The 18,244-nt window shown below is 40.5% G+C and overlaps 13 protein-coding genes across 13 annotated transcripts; 4 read left to right on the top strand and 9 right to left on the bottom strand.

The window, feature by feature from the left end:
• Positions 1 to 275: 275 nt before the first annotated feature.
• On the bottom strand, positions 276 to 1,070 carry DI09_93p10 (uncharacterized protein; the record flags this gene model as incomplete). Its single annotated transcript, XM_013380997.1, has 1 exon — positions 276 to 1,070. One exon carries the CDS (start codon positions 1,068 to 1,070, stop codon positions 276 to 278), a length of 795 nt encoding a protein of 264 aa, XP_013236451.1.
• A 27-nt stretch (positions 1,071 to 1,097) lies between these two features.
• Positions 1,098 to 2,123, bottom strand: DI09_93p20 (uncharacterized protein; the record flags this gene model as incomplete). The annotated part of the gene is made up of 1 exon (XM_013380998.1): positions 1,098 to 2,123. The coding sequence occupies one exon, from the start codon at positions 2,121 to 2,123 to the stop codon at positions 1,098 to 1,100; it is 1,026 nt and encodes a 341-aa protein (XP_013236452.1).
• Positions 2,124 to 2,804: 681 nt separating this feature from the next.
• DI09_93p30 (uncharacterized protein) lies at positions 2,805 to 3,999 on the top strand (the record flags this gene model as incomplete). Its single annotated transcript, XM_013380999.1, has 4 exons — positions 2,805 to 2,912; positions 2,958 to 3,245; positions 3,275 to 3,620; positions 3,647 to 3,999. 4 exons carry the CDS (start codon positions 2,805 to 2,807, stop codon positions 3,997 to 3,999), a joined length of 1,095 nt encoding a protein of 364 aa, XP_013236453.1.
• Positions 4,000 to 4,601: 602 nt separating this feature from the next.
• On the bottom strand, positions 4,602 to 5,139 carry DI09_93p40 (uncharacterized protein; the record flags this gene model as incomplete). The annotated part of the gene is made up of 3 exons (XM_013381000.1): positions 4,602 to 4,694; positions 4,730 to 4,860; positions 4,926 to 5,139. 3 exons carry the CDS (start codon positions 5,137 to 5,139, stop codon positions 4,602 to 4,604), a joined length of 438 nt encoding a protein of 145 aa, XP_013236454.1.
• Positions 5,140 to 5,174: 35 nt separating this feature from the next.
• Positions 5,175 to 6,970, bottom strand: DI09_93p50 (pyruvate dehydrogenase complex dihydrolipoamide acetyltransferase; the record flags this gene model as incomplete). Its single annotated transcript, XM_013381001.1, has 7 exons — positions 5,175 to 5,480; positions 5,515 to 5,677; positions 5,702 to 5,934; positions 5,966 to 6,400; positions 6,425 to 6,651; positions 6,676 to 6,818; positions 6,888 to 6,970. 7 exons carry the CDS (start codon positions 6,968 to 6,970, stop codon positions 5,175 to 5,177), a joined length of 1,590 nt encoding a protein of 529 aa, XP_013236455.1.
• DI09_93p60 (uncharacterized protein) lies at positions 6,895 to 7,899 on the top strand (the record flags this gene model as incomplete). Its single annotated transcript, XM_013381002.1, has 1 exon — positions 6,895 to 7,899. One exon carries the CDS (start codon positions 6,895 to 6,897, stop codon positions 7,897 to 7,899), a length of 1,005 nt encoding a protein of 334 aa, XP_013236456.1.
• Positions 7,900 to 7,943: 44 nt separating this feature from the next.
• Positions 7,944 to 8,389, bottom strand: DI09_93p70 (uncharacterized protein; the record flags this gene model as incomplete). Its single annotated transcript, XM_013381003.1, has 3 exons — positions 7,944 to 8,102; positions 8,151 to 8,292; positions 8,337 to 8,389. 3 exons carry the CDS (start codon positions 8,387 to 8,389, stop codon positions 7,944 to 7,946), a joined length of 354 nt encoding a protein of 117 aa, XP_013236457.1.
• Positions 8,390 to 8,527: 138 nt separating this feature from the next.
• On the bottom strand, positions 8,528 to 9,100 carry DI09_93p80 (uncharacterized protein; the record flags this gene model as incomplete). Its single annotated transcript, XM_013381004.1, has 1 exon — positions 8,528 to 9,100. The coding sequence occupies one exon, from the start codon at positions 9,098 to 9,100 to the stop codon at positions 8,528 to 8,530; it is 573 nt and encodes a 190-aa protein (XP_013236458.1).
• Positions 9,101 to 9,302: 202 nt separating this feature from the next.
• On the top strand, positions 9,303 to 10,574 carry DI09_93p90 (uncharacterized protein; the record flags this gene model as incomplete). The annotated part of the gene is made up of 5 exons (XM_013381005.1): positions 9,303 to 9,392; positions 9,423 to 9,791; positions 9,821 to 9,939; positions 9,961 to 10,512; positions 10,538 to 10,574. 5 exons carry the CDS (start codon positions 9,303 to 9,305, stop codon positions 10,572 to 10,574), a joined length of 1,167 nt encoding a protein of 388 aa, XP_013236459.1.
• A 339-nt stretch (positions 10,575 to 10,913) lies between these two features.
• DI09_93p100 (uncharacterized protein) lies at positions 10,914 to 12,050 on the bottom strand (the record flags this gene model as incomplete). Its single annotated transcript, XM_013381006.1, has 4 exons — positions 10,914 to 11,335; positions 11,396 to 11,714; positions 11,755 to 11,980; positions 12,022 to 12,050. The coding sequence occupies 4 exons, from the start codon at positions 12,048 to 12,050 to the stop codon at positions 10,914 to 10,916; spliced, it is 996 nt and encodes a 331-aa protein (XP_013236460.1).
• Positions 12,051 to 12,140: 90 nt separating this feature from the next.
• DI09_93p110 (uncharacterized protein) lies at positions 12,141 to 12,632 on the bottom strand (the record flags this gene model as incomplete). The annotated part of the gene is made up of 3 exons (XM_013381007.1): positions 12,141 to 12,236; positions 12,286 to 12,339; positions 12,363 to 12,632. 3 exons carry the CDS (start codon positions 12,630 to 12,632, stop codon positions 12,141 to 12,143), a joined length of 420 nt encoding a protein of 139 aa, XP_013236461.1.
• Positions 12,633 to 13,508: 876 nt separating this feature from the next.
• On the top strand, positions 13,509 to 14,210 carry DI09_93p120 (3',5'-cyclic-nucleotide phosphodiesterase; the record flags this gene model as incomplete). The annotated part of the gene is given in 2 exon segments (XM_013381008.1): positions 13,509 to 13,598; positions 13,617 to 14,210. 2 exon segments carry the CDS (start codon positions 13,509 to 13,511, stop codon positions 14,208 to 14,210), a joined length of 684 nt encoding a protein of 227 aa, XP_013236462.1.
• A 46-nt stretch (positions 14,211 to 14,256) lies between these two features.
• On the bottom strand, positions 14,257 to 15,140 carry DI09_93p130 (heme oxygenase 1; the record flags this gene model as incomplete). Its single annotated transcript, XM_013381009.1, has 2 exons — positions 14,257 to 15,032; positions 15,113 to 15,140. 2 exons carry the CDS (start codon positions 15,138 to 15,140, stop codon positions 14,257 to 14,259), a joined length of 804 nt encoding a protein of 267 aa, XP_013236463.1.
• Positions 15,141 to 18,244: the final 3,104 nt, after the last annotated feature.

The raw sequence follows: 18,244 nt of genomic DNA on the forward strand, positions 1-18,244 counted from the left end.
CACGGTCCCTTCAACGAGAACGCCCGAGATCTGCCGATAACAAGGCCTGGATGGCGACATTTCTCTAAGTGCCTTCATCACAATTCTACGAGGCACAAGTGAATGTAGACTTACCTGGTTTCTTCCCTTTCCATCTCAAATTCAGACGCCTTTTCATGTAGTGCCTGTAATTCCGACTTTAGGAACGTCGATTGTGACAATAATTCGGGACTACTCGACATATGGCAAAAAATTTATTTATAATTTAATTTGACAAGTCGGGAATGCGCAATTCGTCAACTGCAAGGCGAGGCCACTATGTCCGCTATAATTGACAGAGTCTTGGCTTTCATTGAAGGGTGTAGGGTTGGATTTCTGCCGAGAGTCTTAGCTGCAAACATTAGGACCGAAGTGGCTTCTTGGCTATATGACCTGCCCTTGGTAATGTCGCTGTTGATTGCAGGCTGGTACCTCGAGTAATCGCCTGTGATCATCTCCTTTTCAACTATTTGACATTCCTCGGATATTTTCTCCGAGGAAATCGGCGTTTTTGGAAACTCAGCATATGGTATATTTGACGAGGATGGCCTTGTCGATTCCTGTAACTGCTCCCAAATAAACTTTTGAGATACCACCTTTATGGCTTCAGCTTCACTTGGAAGTAGAGGAGAAAATTTGTCCCAATTCGTTTTAAAAGGAGCATCTCGAAATTCATTGGCCAGAGTGTGTTCTATTTGATCCTCTCCAACCGGAATCTTAAACTCTTTCAAACTGGCCAATTTCTGCCTCGATAGAGACATGATTATGGAAGAATTGAATGGCGGAGCCTCAAACAATTCCTCCAATCTTGGTTCGTCAGAGTCATTGATGGATGCTAAAGCCAAATTTTGATGATAGAATTTGTTGGATGTCTTGTCTTGTCTGGCTTCGTACAGCGAATCAAACTGCGGGTCTGCCTCGTGCAACTTTATCGGCTGKTCAAGCTCATTTGTATTTTTTAGCATATCTGAGGGGGAACGCTTTGCCGAAAAAGCCCTCATTCGGACGCCTGGCCTGATAAGCCTTATAGAAAGACAAAGAAACTGATTCATGGTGTGTTGAAAAATGAAATAATTTATTTAACGAGTAAATTTTGTACTCTTAACGATGTTAGTTCTAATACCAGAGCGCTCACCCGCATAAGGCGCGCCATGCATTTTTGGCGCAACCATAGGCTTGAATCCCTTGATCTTTTTCATTGCCCTTTCATATCTCTTTCTTTGCTTGACACGTGGATTCCTTTGCTCCTTGGACCGGACTGGAAGCAAGCCCTTGTTCTTCAAGATTTCATAAGGTATTGTTCTCTTGGACCCGGCATCCATATCATTGTACCTATCATAAGACGGTCCGGAATAGGAACAGTTGGGGTTCTTTTCCTTTTTGGCTGCTTTTAGCGACTTGATGGCCTCGTAATACTCTTCATCTGAATTTACATCCCTTTTGTTGATTTTGTTGGCATATTCGTCTTGGTGGTCAAGCCCACATTCCCCTTCGGTCTCACAAGAGCTATATAAATCATCCTCCAATTCAGATTGAGAAAGAGACTCATCCTCGCGTTCGGATCCGCTGCTTTGCCGATCTTTAGAGCATGACTTGGGCACTTGATTTGCTTTTGAAACGAAATAAAGGTTTTTGGAATTTTCAACAATTCTGCCATTTTTGTAATATGGAAAGCAAGTAGGGGCTTCGTAATATTGAATGTTTTGATAATACAACTTTTGATCTGCTAACCCTGGAAAATAATAATCGCAGAGCCTTAAGGATGCTCTTTTCAACCTCTGAACTCGAATGCATTCCAGCAACTCTTCCTTCTCAGCATTTTTATCGCTTGAATAGAATATCTTTTTTTTTCTTCCCCAGGCTTTAATATCTGAATTTAAATAGTATTCTTCGTTTAATAGTGTGTCTTCGCTGAATTCGTCGGAAGAAGGATCAAGAGGAAGGACATCTTGCTCGTTTAAAAACGGTGCATCTTCGTACTCCAAAACTGCTGATGTATTTTTAGAATCTTCAAATAAGATTTTGTCTCTCGAGTGATGAAATTTGTCTACTTCATCGTCAGAAAGGTCCGAAAAATGCCCACCGGCTTTGCCATTTTTTGCCATCCAGATTAAAGAACAAAAATTTTTGGTTTAATTTTTGGTTTAATTTTTATTTGTTTCTGGAGATTGTTGCACATTTATCGTCGCGTATGTCACCTTGAAGAGCCAAAACGAAGGCAATAACTAGTATAAATACTGGTCTTTCTTTATCTTGTTCAACGTTTTTTGTATTTCCTCTAACAATTTTTGGAGTGTCGAGCTGTCTGCTGGATGTTTCTGCTCCCCGTAGTTAAAGTGGTATACTCCCACATTTGGCGAGCTACATGATTGGTCTTTTGACAGATCGCGTTTGTCGCTAATATTTGATGTGTCTTTTTCGAGGTCCACTATTTCGCCTTTTGGGCTACTTGTGTTGGAACTATTTTTCTTTTGAAATTCTTCCATAAATTTATACAAACGAGCTATTGATTCCTTAAAGCCATCCTCAAAAGGCTTCGTAACATTTTTCATACTTTCAGTAATGTTGGCATTAAAATCAGCTGGATCAAGCTTTGAGTTTTTGGGCCCAAGTGCACTTGTCCATTTAACAAGAATTAACAAGCTATATAATATTAATCTCTGTGTTACGAGCATAATGCAAGGAACACCAGAGATGTAAACCCTAGGTTAACCTGCTACCATCCTAGTGGTTGAATTTAGACCCAATAAGTTGCGTATTTTATTGTGTAAATTTTTTAATTTTAAATGTTTTATGGGTTTAAAGATTATCTAATTGGACAATGTTCCTTTGGAAAGACCCCTTCCGAGACTTACTCTGGTGACAAGCAGGAAAAAATTTGCGATTTTGTGCAGGTTCCACTGAAGTTTGAGAAAGTTCGCTCTTCACTTAATTAATAGTTAGTCCTGTTCGGCTTTTGCATCTGCCTATCTTCGTTTTTATTCCACCTAATCATCCTTCCAATAAGGATCGTTACCGGGGTTTTCGTTATTTTATCGAGGCTTTTAAAAAAGATATTCAAAAAGACGCCAGTGCTCTCTTGTAATGCAGAATTTCATGATTGCGTCAAATTTTTTGTCTTCTGCATTAGCTGTTTCTTTTTGGGGCTAGTTGATCTTTCCAAATTGTATCACTTTATTAGAGGCCAAAACATTGTCAAGCTTTATGTGATTTTTAATGTTTGCGAGGTTAAGATTTTGAAATTTTTACTCTAAAGATAGCCGATAAGCTGTGTTGCTCATTTGGGCTGGATTTGCTGAACGCCGTCGTTAACTCGCCCCCTGTCAATGTTTTCGGATTTTCCAGGTTGATTTCCAAAATGCATCAACCTCACATGTCGTCTGAAAAAAACTTTAAATTTATAACGCTTCTTGTTATTTCTTCCGTGTATTGTTGCATTCATACGCTTGTGCTGATTTATCAAATCATTGCGCTTAATGTGGCCATCAATTCTCACAGCAATGCGCTGCTAACCTTGCTACTATCAAATCAGTTTGTGGAGTTAAAGTCGTCTGTTTTCAAAAAGTTTGAAAAGGAAAATTTGTTCCAATTATCGTGTTCAGGTTTTGCTTTTTTTATAACCGCATAGAAATGGTTGAAAGAATGGTTATCTTTATGTTCTGCGTGATGATTGGCTGGAGGAACGTCCTCCAATTGACTAGTGATGATAGAGCTTCTTTCTGGCAATTAGTCGTTTTAACATTTACCCCGCTATTGATAACATATGTGTCTGAAATATTTGTGGATTGGCTCAAGCATTGCTTTATTACCAAATTTAACGCCATCAATCCGATGGTGTACGACACATATTTCAGTATCCTCTGCAACGACATCACACCGTTTTCCTCGATTTCCCCTTTGCAGAACAATGTAACCAGTTGTGTTTATTTAATCGTTCCTTGTCCATTTAGGATGCTAATTTATCTAAAATTGTTACCGTAGCCACAAAGATCGGCTTTTCCCCGCTTCCATTGTGCTGCCTCACGGTTACCGTTTTTTCGCAGCTTTTCAACTCGCACTCGTTTGCGTTCGATTTTTCTTCGCTTTATGTGGGCTCATTTGTGCTGTTTTGGTTTGGTTTGATTTTCCTATCGCCTAGCTTTATTGTTGCAAAATATTTGCTCGATACTTTCATCATCAGCGTTTGCATTGAAAGATCTTCCACCATAACCATCAAAGACACCCAGGAGCCACGGAACTTGGCCATGCATCAAAAGAGCAGCACAAAGAAGACATGCTCGACCCCTGTAAATAGCACCACTACTCCCAATAAATAATTTCCAGCTTAGACACGCATTTACCCCATATCGTAAAACCTTTATTGTCTCGATGATGGGGAGACTCCGGGAACAGGTGATGAGCACAAATCCCAAATGCTATTTGTATATTCAAAGGAGGAACGGTCGCCGTCGATTCTGATCAGATGAATGTCGTTCGAATCCATGCTTTTAACCCTAACTCTAATCGAGGGAGGCGAGTCTGTTGCTGTTGGAATATCATCCAGCAAAGAAACACCCAATGACCTGTATATTCGCAGACGAAGCCTAAAGATAACCAAAACTTTCGCAATACTCAAATTCAGATAGCTCCACGGGCTCCATGTTTTCTTTTTTCAAATTGTGTAGCTCCTGTTGAGCCTGGAATAGCTGCAACTCGAAAGACCTATATAAACAAGGCGTAAAAGATACTCAATCGCAATCTCGGCATCCCTTATTTGCTTGGCCAAGGCAAATTTCCCGGATTCAAGAGAAGCCAGACGCTCCAAGTGTTTCTCATGCGTCAGATTAGGCGGACGCACAGAGTCTAACCTTGCCGCTTCCAATTTTGCAATCCAGGCTATGTTGTCAGGTAAAATAGCGACACATTACCAGCAATGTTTTCCATGCTTGCGTTCAACTTTTTTTTGGTCTCCTCAGATATTGCATCCATTTGGGCCTTAAGGGACAAGATATGTGTGACATCCGAATTCGATTTAAATTTTGGCAACAATGCCAAAATTAATTGACGCGGCTCGTCAAGTGATTGTTGGATGGTCCAAGCGGATGAGCCGCCACTTCCGGATGAGGAAGCAGGGGATGCCATAGATTGCAAATTAAAATTTTCTAATTTATCAAATTTCAAAGCAGCATTTGGGCCGGGTCTTCCAAAAGCGACTTTAGCGTCTTTAAGAATTGGGTGCCCAAAGCGCCATCAACGACCCTATGGTCACAGCCCAGGGTTAGAGTCATCTCTGAGCAGGGGATTAATTTATCTTCTTCGACGGCCTCCGCATCCTCATTGCTTTGTTCAAGTATTTGCTGAATTGGTCTCCAAACGGTTTCCGTAGCGCCTACAGATAAGATTGCTGCTTGTGGCAGATTAATTATTGACGTGAATGAGGTAACTCCGAACATTCCCAAATTGGATATGGTAAATGTACCGCCCTAAAAGGTAACCGATCAAGCGATCGAAGCATACCATAAATTCGTTTGGGGCGAGTGTCTGGGCCTTTGCCTTGGCTGCAAGTCGCTTGACTTCTGTCGCGGTCTCAAGCAATCCAAGTTTGTCCGCATTAAATACAATTGGAGTTATCAATCCTTCGCCCGTTGAAACGGCAATCGAAATGTCAACATTGGAATATCTAAACATTAGTAGCTCAGGTCACTCATGAATTGAGTCCCCCATCCATGATGCATTAATGCCCGGGTGCTCTTTGAGTGACACAGCCACCGCTTTAATGATAAAATCGTTGACAGACACTTTAGTTCCAGGGTGTTTGATAGCAAGATGGCTATTTATTCTTTTGCGAATGCCAAGCAAAGAGTCCACATTAACCTTACAATTTAGATGGAAGTGAGGAATTGTAGTTGTCGATTCGGTTAATCTTTTCGCAATCGTCTAAATTTAGGTTAGCAAATGAAGTGTGTACGCGTCGCATGTTAGAAAGTGGCCTTTGAACGGTGACACCTTTAGCCATTTCCTTGCCGAAGAATGCGGGTTTCACTTGCTTTTGCTTATCAACAATCGATGTAATATCATTTTCAACTATTCTTCCGCCTGGACCAGAGCCATTGATATGCAAGGAAGATAAGTCGAGTTTGTTTTCTGCAGCAAGCTTTCTTGCGAGTGGGCTGATTTTAAGTCTAGAAGAAGAAGAAGAAGAAAAATCGGGTTTTTGCATTTGTGGACGCTCATCCAACACTTTGGTTGGCTTGGATGGCTCAAAATTTGGCTGTGCTTCCTCCAGAACGGGAGCGGAGGTCTTTGAAACAGAGTTGCTGGGATCCTGCTTGGGCGATTCCTGGAAGATGCTATCAGGAATAGACGCGATGTCATCTTTATTTTCGACAATCACCAATAATGGCTAACGAATAAGGACTCTAGGTACCTTCCCAATTGGAATGTCCTTCCCACCATCGGGATAAATGATCTTGGCAATGTAGCCCTGTTCTTGGCATTCCCAATCCATGGTTGCCTTGTCTGTTTCAATTTCTGCTAGCGAATCTCCAGGCTTAACAGCATCCCCGACAGCCTTTTTCCATCTAGAAAGCGTTCCCTCAGCCATGGTAGGCGAGAGGGCTGGCATAGAAAGGACTTGATGCGGTGGAAGTGATCCTGCGAGTTAGAGAAAGAAAAAACCTGACGAAAACACTCTTGTCCATCTTGGGAGAGAAACGGTATTTTTATGTAAAAAATGCCCTTTGCATACTCTGGCTATACTAGCAGTCATAGCCATCACGCACGTTGCTAAAAACACCAATTTCCAACTTTTTGGTTTGTAACTTTTAATTTTAAAATCGCACACCACTTTGCATAACGAAGTTTAAAAAGCGATTCTAGTATTCGATTACATTCCTAATGTCTTTGTCGTCTCAGTACAAAAATAGATTTTCCGCGATCTTTGCCGACGAGGAGGATTTTGCGCCGGCGACATTATCTGCATCTGATCAAAAGGCGAGTCTCTCAACCGTGCCCCATGTGAAGAAAGCCGTTGCCTCTTCAGGCCCAATTTTGTCTGGATCTTCACTATCCAAAGTGGACGCTGTTCTCAAGCACCGTGAGGCGGAAAAAAAACGTCTTGCTGAAGAGCTTGAAGAGAAAAAGAAGGCCGCCGTGGAGGCTGCCCGCCTTGCTGCAGAGGAAGAGGAAAGGAAAAGAGTTGAAATCTCCGCAAAGAAAATGGCAATTAAGGACCGGAAAGCCAACCCCAAAGCAAGTGATGGATTTGAACTTGTTGGTAAAGATAGCCGCAAAAGACAGACCCGAATTTCCAATCTCATTCATACGCAAAAAACACCCGAATCTTCTGAGACCACTGATCGCCAAACGAGGCGTGCCCATGATCGCGAAAATCGCACTGGAATGAAGTTTTCCTCAAGGAGAGGCTACAATGGCCACAAAGAATCACTCAACGATACAATTTCTGGAAGCGTCGAATCGGTCGAACCATCCTCAATTCAGGAGGTAGCTCCTGTAGAAGCCGACGCCGACAAGACGGTACCCAAAACAGGGGAGGAGGAATCTGTCGCCGCTCTGCCCAAAAGATCTGTAATGACTTTTGACGAGTATCTTTCCACCAAAAACACCCTTGTGCTTGATTTGCCCAAACGCCTTGCTAATGAGGGAAATGGTCCAAACCAATTTGAAAAGACGATCCCGTTTGTTCGCACAACGGAGTCCTTTATGGGATTTTCCATCAAGGACGAAGATGAAAAAACCAAGCCCACCTCTCCGGTCTCTGCGCCCTTGTCGTCTCGCGGCGGCTCGTTCATCGTTGACCCACGTCTTGAGCCGGTGTTTTCCAAAAAGTCGGCTTCTCCCAAGTCTATCAAACCCCAAAAGGGTACTACTGCTAAGAAATAACAACACCGGACCCATTAAAAGTTAATAAATATGCTATTTGAGGTCTATTTAGTTTTACTTTTTACTATGAGCGCAGAAATAGCAGGTAAAATAAAATCATGAACCCCATTAAAAATAGAATGAAATAAACCGTATATCGTCCCACCGGTGTTTGGGCCATCACAGTGAGGCGCTTCATGGAGGACTTTAGTAGCACTGTGCCCCTATCAAAGATAGTATCCTAATGCGATACGTCACTACGTCGTGCTTACCATTTCGTTAATTTCGGCTTTCTGCCCCTCCAATTCCTCTGAAATGTTAATTGAGACATCCATCAGTCGGTTCGTTTTGAGAAGCAGGTCATCGATGCGACGACGCTCCTCCTCGCCCCCATCATCGCCAGTATTTACTCTGCTGTATGTAGAGGAAACTCTACTCACATAAATTGGGGCATTTACCTTCTTGAGTTTGGGTAAATATTGGCATTGTAATCGTATCTGTTGGAACTCATAAAAAAATTAATGTCAAATTCGTAAACCAGAACACCAAATAAAATATGGTGCTGCCAGTGATTACAAAGATGATGACGACGACGAGGATAATGACGATGGAAATAACTATTTATTGGTAAAATAATTATTTATTGAACTTATTCGTTCTTTGCTTTAATGACACCACGTTCGGAAACATAAATACCATCAAGAAACTTACGGACATCCTTGTCCGTAACGTTGGTTGACTGTTGAATGTTTGCTGCCGATTGGGATACATTATCAATAGAGTTTCCAACGAGCATAATTTCATCCTTTATGCCGGTTTGAGAAACACTGACACCCTCAAGCATGGAAATACGGCGAATAGCCTTTTCGCCCAAAAAGTTGCGGATCTCAACGAGATTCTTTGAAGGACCAGCAATGTTAATGTTGATGGGAAAGTGAGCATAAACAGATTTCATCTTGTACTGGAATCCCTTGGTAACACCTTTAATCATATTTTCAATGTGAGTCGCAACAGTTCTAATCACTGCATTGTGTTTTCTCAAACCAAACCAGACTTGAAGGCGAAGAGTGGAGGAATTGATGATTTGCATCTCAATATCAACATGCTTGAAGTCTTTAGAAAGGGTTCCACGAGGACCGGTAACCGTTACCAAACGAGCCTTTGTTGTAAGAGTTACACCAGATGGGATGTTAATATTAATACTGGTGTTGATAGATTTCATCTAAAAACGTAAGTAAGAACAACGAATGGCAAAAGACATATATGAAATGGAGCTGCATAACAGCAACGATGGATGAAAATATCTGGCCATAATCTGGTACCTGATTTGATGATAAAGATAATCCTTAAAAATGAATTTTTATTTAATGTGTTAGGGTTAGAATTTAGTAAAATCCAAATTTTGGCAATCACGGTTTTCAATCATGAATACCTATGAAAAGAGACTTGAATCGTTCACACTCAACCGCTGGCCGTTGGATGATAGTCCCGACCAGAAATACTCCGTAGAATTGGTAAGATATTTGACATCTTAGGTTAATTAGTTTGCAGCTGCTGGATTTTATTTCAGCCCAACTCAAAGCCATCCAGATGCGACATCTTGTTATTGTTGCGCGAAAGACCTAGATGGCTGGGAGCCAGAAGATGATCCGTGGATGGCTCACATAAAGCATGGAAGAATGCCAAAAAAAACGGCAATCCGGTATTTTTCTTCGCTGCAGTCGCTGGAAAGACGCCCTGATCACATTAAAAAGAATCTCTCCTCTATAATAGCAGGCCTTCGATCAGGACCCGACGAAGTTGCATGTCCCTTGGTAACCATGCATTTAGAGAGATCAAGGCTATTCTCATTTACCTCTGGATGGCCCCATAAGGACGATGGTTTGCAAGAATTTAAGGCATCTCCGTTTTCGGTATCGCGCTTGGAATCATTTATTGCTAGTTGGCAGCATCCGGCTTTTTCTTTTATCCATCATTAAGCTCGAATGATCAAGTTGTATGCTACCAGTGTGGTTTGGCTCTGAGCGGTTGGGAACCTGATGACGATCCATGGTTTATCAAGTATTATTGCCTATTCCCTAGGTTTGAACATTGCAAAAGACGTCCCGAATGTCTCCATATTAAAGGATCACCGGCCGAACCATATTCATTCACTTCAATATTTAGCACATGTCCATCCCTTTTACCAATATCGCCAAATGCATCGATAACCCTTATTGATGAAGGACCGAAATATCGATTGATAACAGCCAAAATGTCAAACGAAACATCCGATGTATCTCATGACCTTCCTTCGGTTGAAAAGTCGAGGAAAAAGCACACTTTCAAGCCAAAAGTCAGAAGATCTCAGATCTTTTCTCAAAACGCACAAAATACGCCAGTATCCGCCTCTAGAATAAAAGAAATCATACAGAAATCAAGAGATTCCAACCAATTCAAGGAGACTGACGAACCAGACAAAAACTTGCAGCCCAGAGTTTGTTCTATTGATTCTCGCCAATCTGGACCAATCATGCAGCCCTATTGTTCGCTTGAAGAATTTGAAAAAATCTCATCAATGACAGTTGGCACGTATGTTGAGTGGATCGGCAACGAAATTGTACATGTCTTTGATAGAATTACAAATGGCACCCTGTAAATGTTTAATGGTAAATGTTAGCTGGTATCTTCCAGGAGCTTCTTTATGTATCTGTTAAAAATTGCATCTATTTCCGATTCTTTCAGATTTTCAGTACGAATTGAAATCTTTTTCCCATTCACTATTTGCAAATAAAAATCGGTATCAATCCTACCAAAATCCATGTCCAATTTGGGGGCGGCAATTGAGGATGAATTGACAATATTAATGAAAGAAAGGGTTTCTGGCGTCAATAAATGTCGAAGAAATAGCCTAAATGAGAAAAGACTTTTTGTACCTAGACCCAACGTGCGTGTTGTTACAAGGAGCAAACGACACCTCGATCCGCTTAACAAGCCCAACCAAAGAAGCTGCCCTAACCATTTGGAAAATTAAAAATAGTTTATTTAAATTCGATTTAATTGCAAAAGATCTTTTCCGCTTCTTCAATGATGAATTGAATGACTTCAATTCTGGGGTCTCCCGCTTTGATTGCAGAATTTTTTTCTTCCTGTATTTCGGCAAGAAGAGGAAAAAATATCAATGCCAATTCCAAAGAGCTCGATCCATTTGTCATCGAGTTTCTTGAAACTCTGTGCAAATGAAGAAACAGGGTAGAAATCAAAGTGTATTCCAACTTTACCGTATCGCCGATGGTGGCTTTGATCATCTTGAAAGTATTGTCCTGTTTGGTAAGATTCGACATTGCAGAGTGGATTTTATCGAAAAACGAAGCTATAAAAATCTTTCTTGGATAAAAATCCATCAAAGCTCGTTTTAATAGCTGAGATAGATTTGACAAAATGGGCTCATCGACATTCTCACAGGAAAGATCCTTTCCTATTGGAAAAGTTGTTACAAGGGACTCTAGTAATAAGTAAGCAGCAATGGTTTACTAACCCGTGCCATAGAGATTAAATGTGGTCAATCCACCTAGCTGTTCAATCGAGTTAATTATTCTTGAAACCAAGGGAGCCAGGTCAATTCCAACAACACAAAGCTCCAAAAGAGAACAATGCGTTTGACTAGAAATATCGATTGAAGAATAGAGCTCTCTTAAGGAGAGGAAAGACAACTCTTCAGAAATATTGCCCATTTTTTTAATCAGAGCCGGAAACTGCTTATCAACAAAGGATTCTTTTTCGAAATTTACTTTCTTGTAATGTTCAGAGTGCTTCAAAGTCAATGTAGAAAGCTTATCTTTCAACAGCTCGAATTCCTAAAACAAGACGATAGTTTCTAACCTCTATTGGAGATACCTTTTTTGGACCAAAAAAAAGAGAGATTCTGCTCTTGGTAGTTTTGTAGCTTTTTATAGATCCAAAGGAAGACACAGAATCGGACAAGCGATTCTTTTCTTCCGGTCCTATCGTGACCTTAGGAGATATGGAGGAAAATTTCGATTCGACAGTTTCCAACTTACGAGATAGCGATTTAACAGACGATTCGCCACTCAGCAGCTTTTCAAGCTCTTTTTGGAATATTCTTTTAATCTAGCAATGTTTTACATCGACATTTCGGCATACCTCCTTGCGACTTTTACTGGCAGATTCATGATGGCCTTTGAGATTGCACAGGATTTGCTTTAGCAAACAGGAGGCTCGATAGTAAACGGTCGATTGCTCGTTGTAAATTTTTCTGATCTTCAGAAAAGACCTGTTTTCTGCCTCTTGTACGCCAAATTCGTCGCAAGCTTTGATGAGAGATCTATATCGATGGTCATCCATCTCATAAAGTCTGCCTATGAATTCTTTAATATTCTAAATAGTTAGCAACAACGGGGAGCAAACCTTGGTGGACGAGATTGCCCTCTTAAGGTTAGTGTCAGCCTCCTTGAAAGTATCCTAAAAATAGAACCGCGAAATACTTGAAGGATTCTCAAATCATCGCTTGTGATCATCGATATGCTTTTGGTCTTTATGGTTGGCTGTGCTATTTCGTTTAGCGAGGCTGCAGATAGCAAGTCAAGCTTTGGACGGTAAACTTTTGAAAGAGCAGCATTTGACTTTCTGGCCAGAGTCTCTCCTGTCGCCCCCTCTTGTTCGTTTGTTCGATTTGCTGATCTCAGAGATTTAAGTGATGCATGTAGATCTTGGCGTTCTCCAAAAATGGTCGACGAATTTTGTACTAATGACATTATCTCAAATAAAATGAGCCATAACTTTTATGATTTTTAGTTCTTTAATGGACAATGCACATTTACATCCAGGCAACCATTAGCAAATCAGCTTGCGGTTCCGTGGGTTTTACGCATTTGGGATTTTTGATTTTAATAAGCAACTGGGCATGTGTGATGGTAGATTTACTTGCATGGTACATCTACGGGCCAATCGGGGTAAAACGGCTTGAACCCCAAAAGGTTTTGGTGGACTCGAAAATCTCCGCCCCCGCCCCAATAGAGAGAATATTTAGCAAATAAGCGCCATTAATTGATTAAATTAAATTAAATTAGTAATTTTGATAAGGTTTTTGCATTGCATTAAAGGTTTTCTTTAGTGCAGTGTCAGTATATGCTTGCAGAAGCCGCAGTTTCTCCCAAGATTATCTGTAGATCCCTATTTTGATATGTGTATAAAATTCATGTTTGACAGTTACAACCAAGGGAAGCGGTATGCTAGTGGCTTCAATAATCATAGAGTTTCTATTGATCAACTTGACGAGAAGCTTTTACAGCCCATTGTTTTCACGCAGAGCCTCACAGATGAGTAAATTTGCCCTGTAATCTTTAGAACTATCATGGATCATTCAATATATAAAATCCATTACAAAAACTGGCAGTTTGACGCGTTCCTTTTTAACGATGAAGAGTTGCTTTCCATATCATATGGTTGCTTCAAAGATAGCGGGGTGCTTGATCGGCTACATATTACCACACCCGAGTTTATTTGTTTCCTTAAACTCATCCGAAGCCTATATACACACAATGACTACCACAATTATAAGCATGCTGTGGATGTTCTTCAATCCACCTTTTTCGTTCTCTCTACGAGCCCGTTCCTTGAAAAATTTTGTGATGTTGAAATTTTTTCTCTGCTTCTTGCCTCTCACTGCCATGACATTCGACATCCTGGATGCTCCAATCAATTCTTGGTTAGTGCCTTTTGTATTTTCTTATCTGTAGAGCGTATCGAAATCCAGATTGGCACGTGAGTATAATGACGTGAGCGTTCTCGAACTATACCATTGGGCACAATTGAGACAAATACTCAAAAATACGGAGGGCTTCAACGCCCTGCCTTCCCTTTCGGGACAAATGAAAGACGATATCATCAAGATGCTGTATGAATACATCATCGCCACGGACTTGGCGCGCCATTTCACATTTATTCAAAAATTGACTGTTTTTTTATCTCAGAAAAGCTACTCGCAAATTTTTGAAACAAAGCCTGGTCGTATCTTAATTAGTTGCTGTATCATAAAATTTTCTGACATTTCAAATGTGTCGCGGCCTTTCCATATTTACATGAAATGGGTCAATTCTCTAGTTAATGAATGCATCATTCAGAACAAGATGGAGGATATATTTCAATTTCCATGTCACCAGTTTGATGTGTCTAACATTTCCGCCTTTCAGCGCCATTTCATGGATAAGATCGTGATGCCCTTTTTTAAGGTCTTGTCGCAATTTTTTCAAGGACCTCTTACCGATGCTTTTAATATTTATGCGGCAAATCGAATGTATTGGAACATATTCCACGAGGCTATGCCAGTTTGACTGTATCATTTCAAATAATTTATTCAAAACATCTTAATGGGCCTGCTTATTTATGGCATCTTCTAAAAATGCTGTATGAAAATATCCCAATCGATACAACGGATACTGCAACTCCATAAATGAAAATTTTCCTGTTTCGGTTTCTTTTTTGGAAATCCAAAAGAGTAACATATAACTCTTCAAATAGCTCCGAAGAAAAATTAAAAGAAAGGACAGCCTCGGCAATGAGCGAATCAACAGAATCCTCGGAAAGGTGTGGGAGAGAATTAAGAGCTTCTCGATAGCGGTTTTTAAACGAATCAATAGACATTCCAAGATTTGGAAATTGGTAAAAAGAAACACCACCCGATTGCGGATCAAGCGCGTACATTTTGGTAATCTTTCGGCTCATAATTTGCCCGCCAGACAAATCACCCAAGTATCTGGTATACGCTATGGCGATCAATAGCTTTGGATCCGTATTTTTACATTTCTCAATTCGTGCAATATATGTGCGGGTCGATGGTGTTATGATTGAAAGAACCTCGTCAGCTGGAATATGAAGCCGATTGCAGTAAAAATTAATGTCCTTCAAAAGAGCCTCTTTCCTGTGGAGCTCGGTCGGAAAGTAAATTTTTCCCAAAAATTGGTCTTCCGAATTTTCATTCAAAGCCAGCTCAAGTGCACCATAAATGTGATAGAAAGAGACAAGAAGTCGCAGGTATATTTCTTGGGGAAATGCATTTGGATCTGCTTTTAAAATGCAGTTAACAACCGGAAGCCGCTCAACCCTCTCATGTACCTCAGTGGTGCCAATTTTAAGCTCTTCGGCTAGGAGAATGTCTAAAAATTAAAAAGGAAAGTGGCTTGCCCGATTCGTAATTAATAAAGAGATCAATTCTGTAAATGGACAAGGCCCTTACAAGGGACGAAGAGGAGGGAGATGCACATCGGGTATCGAAAGGGCATTTGGGATGGTTTTTAGGTATTGCATCTGCAATCATCTGTAGCAGGGTTTCCTTATTTTTGCCAGCTGAAATCAATCGATAAGGGCATGAATTTTGTTTCTGGAATGCCGCGCTATTTTGATTAGAAGAAGCCGGCTACCATTTAGCTTTTGCAAGTTCACATAAATTTTCAAATTTGTCGCGCATAAAATTCGTATTTGCAATTGGGCATCGAGACTTTGAGTGATTGGCACCGTTGGATGTGGCAAGGTGCGATGGCTTGCTATCGTTCACTTCATTCATGTGCTAAAATGTGGTAGCTGATTATTTTAAAATTAAATTGAATCTGGTACTTTATACGCGTTTCTAACCCTAATTTCGATATTCTTAATTGCCAACTGAATCAAAATTTATGCTGGCCTAAATTACTGATAGAAGATATGGGGCTTTCTTCGTTTGCACCGAAAAATATTTATCCTTGTCGTCTGATTTCAAAAGCCCATGTTTATCATGGAGAAATTCTTTGCCATATTCAACCCCAATTCATGCCAAGTACTTTGCTTCAACCCTGACACGTGGATTTCTTACTAAAAACCAAGGGAAACTTTGATTTTTATGCGCATGGATAAAGGTAGAGAATTTTTTGAAAAATAAAGACAAAAAAGAGACGATGAGGCCCAATCTTATAAATGATCCTTATACCCTCATTCTCGCTGTGATTTCTTTTTAAATCGATTGGGTCGATTCGCTGTCTCGTTTCGCGAAGGTGAGAGGATCCTGTTGCTTGTGTTCCAAAGAAGCTACATGGAAATATAGCCATAAAAATATTGGGATTGATGCTAGAATGGCATCTCAACCACCTGAGATATATCCACAAAACCATTGTAAAGAAAAATGTCAGATTAAGCTACCTTTCCCTTTTGCTTTTTGTTACATCGATGTGGCAGGAAAAATTTTAAAGCTCCGCTGCGCTACATTACAGTGCTAGAAGGTCTTAAACTGACAACCGCGTATTTATGTGAGTTCATACACACATTTTCAAGCTCACCCTCAAATGCATTTATTTCAAAGCTTGGGCGGTTTGAAAAGTCCATTTTTACTGTGTTGTTTGCAATCTGTTGATTCTTCCTGCAGACTTGTTTCAAACGAATTGTTTTTTCTGTTATAAGATTTCTCAAATTGAGCAGATGAGCTTTGAATCGGACACGGAACTTTCTGAAATTCATTGGTATCCTCTAAAAGCCCTTCTGCTGGAAAGCCTTCTGGACTATGATGAAGTTGCACTCTCATCGTAATGAGGACTGCGTCTATGCCTTTTATCATCGCTCAAATAGTAGGAGCTCCAGTGTGGCGGTCTGGATTGGTGATTAGAGCTAAGAGGGGACGCAGAATGATACCATGGAGCCTTTCCTATATAGGGTCTAGACTTCGCATCTTGGAGGCCAAGGGTACGCGAATAATAGGCTCGAACTGGTTTTATATCGAGTTCATTTTCCCGTTAAAGGGAAAATTTTATACCATTCCGTTGGTAGAGACAAGGGCCTTTTTGGGCGAGGCTTTATTTGCAAATGTACAAATCCAAGCACACGTGGGCGTCTGCTGTCACAGTCATAAATGAGCTTGACAGATTAGACATCACCATACGGTTTTTAGATATCTTGAGGAGCTTTCTCTTTAATATACATGGAGAGGCCAAAGATACCCAGCACATTCTAAATGGGTCCGGGTGAGGTGGATTTGTTCTTCTGGCCTTGCGCGATCTGACATTCGCCCTCAATTTTATAATCAAATTCCGGTCTCTCGTTTTAACTTGATTGGGTCTCGATAGATTGTTATAATATAAAGAGCTTCATAATGCACCAGGTAAGCTTGTTTGTCGACAAACATTCCAAAATAGTGCAACTAAAATTTACCATTAAATTTGTTTAGCGGAATCAAAATATACATGTCTCTGTTTGAAGTTAAAGATTATGATAACCTTTGTTTTCTATGCGCCTTTTTTTGGTCGAGTTTCGCATATTTTATCCTCGGGGTTTTCTTTCAAACAGTTTTTATACTCTTTCACGGAATATACACTATTCTTAAACAAATTATCTTTGGTAATAAGACTCCAATTGATGATGAGGAGGTTGTTCTGCCGCTACCTTCCTCACTCAAAATCGTTTTTACACAAGCCCTAGCTGGAGTCATTTTTGGAGAATCTACTTTCAAATCCAGATATTTAACCCCCATATATGGGTTTTTTGAAATTTATAGGTCCTTCAGAAGGTTTCATGGCTAATAAGAATATCGGCTGCGATGAAAAGCCTCCTTTCAAGAGTCAAAAAAATAAATTTTGCGTTGGTGTTGGGATTTACTAGAATATTTATTGTGCAAGCGCGATATGATTAGATTTTACTCTGCTTTATGTTGTAATAAACGGAATTATGGGGGGGGGGCACTTGGATTCAAGGCTGTATGGGGTGAAAACTGCAAATCGGGGCAGATGGGCGAATCAGAGTGCACGCGGAATTAAATTAAATTAGATTGAATTTGATTGGAATGAATGGAATTGGATTGGATTGGATTGAATTGAATTGAATTGAATTGGATTGGATTGGATTGGATTTGCAGGTGAGAGACATCTATATTTAGGAGCAGCGAGGCAATAAGAATTCCAAAAAAACGTCGTATTGACGCAAGTTCAGAGAGTGATCCAAAAGGGTGTACTGATGTTCTTCCTGCATTTTAGCGGCGAAGGCGGGAAATGAAGCTGCCCAGGTGGGCCCAAACGCAAAAACAGCGGTGTCCGAAACATGCGGGCATCTGGCCAGGTGCGATCTGAGAAAACGAGCCTTGCAAGATGGGTTAGGGTTTAGTTTGATTTTATTGAATTTAACTTGGCATCAGTCAATATCAAATAATTCGATCAACTGCTCTCCAACCCTTCCATGCTTAAAATGCCGAAAAATGTCGAAACTTTTTTTGTCTCAAAAAAGAGCGGCAATCATATGGAACGATCGAGAATGTCCGAGAAACTCAAGAAAAACATGCGCAGCGCTCCAAACGGCGGACAAACCGCAATATGGGTGAATTCGGATCGGTTGAAAAGGGAGCAGTAAATTACAT

This window comes from Mitosporidium daphniae, assembly GCF_000760515.2.
Source record: "Mitosporidium daphniae strain UGP3 chromosome Unknown contig-93, whole genome shotgun sequence".
In the NCBI taxonomy this organism is placed as follows: Eukaryota; Fungi; Microsporidia; genus Mitosporidium; species Mitosporidium daphniae.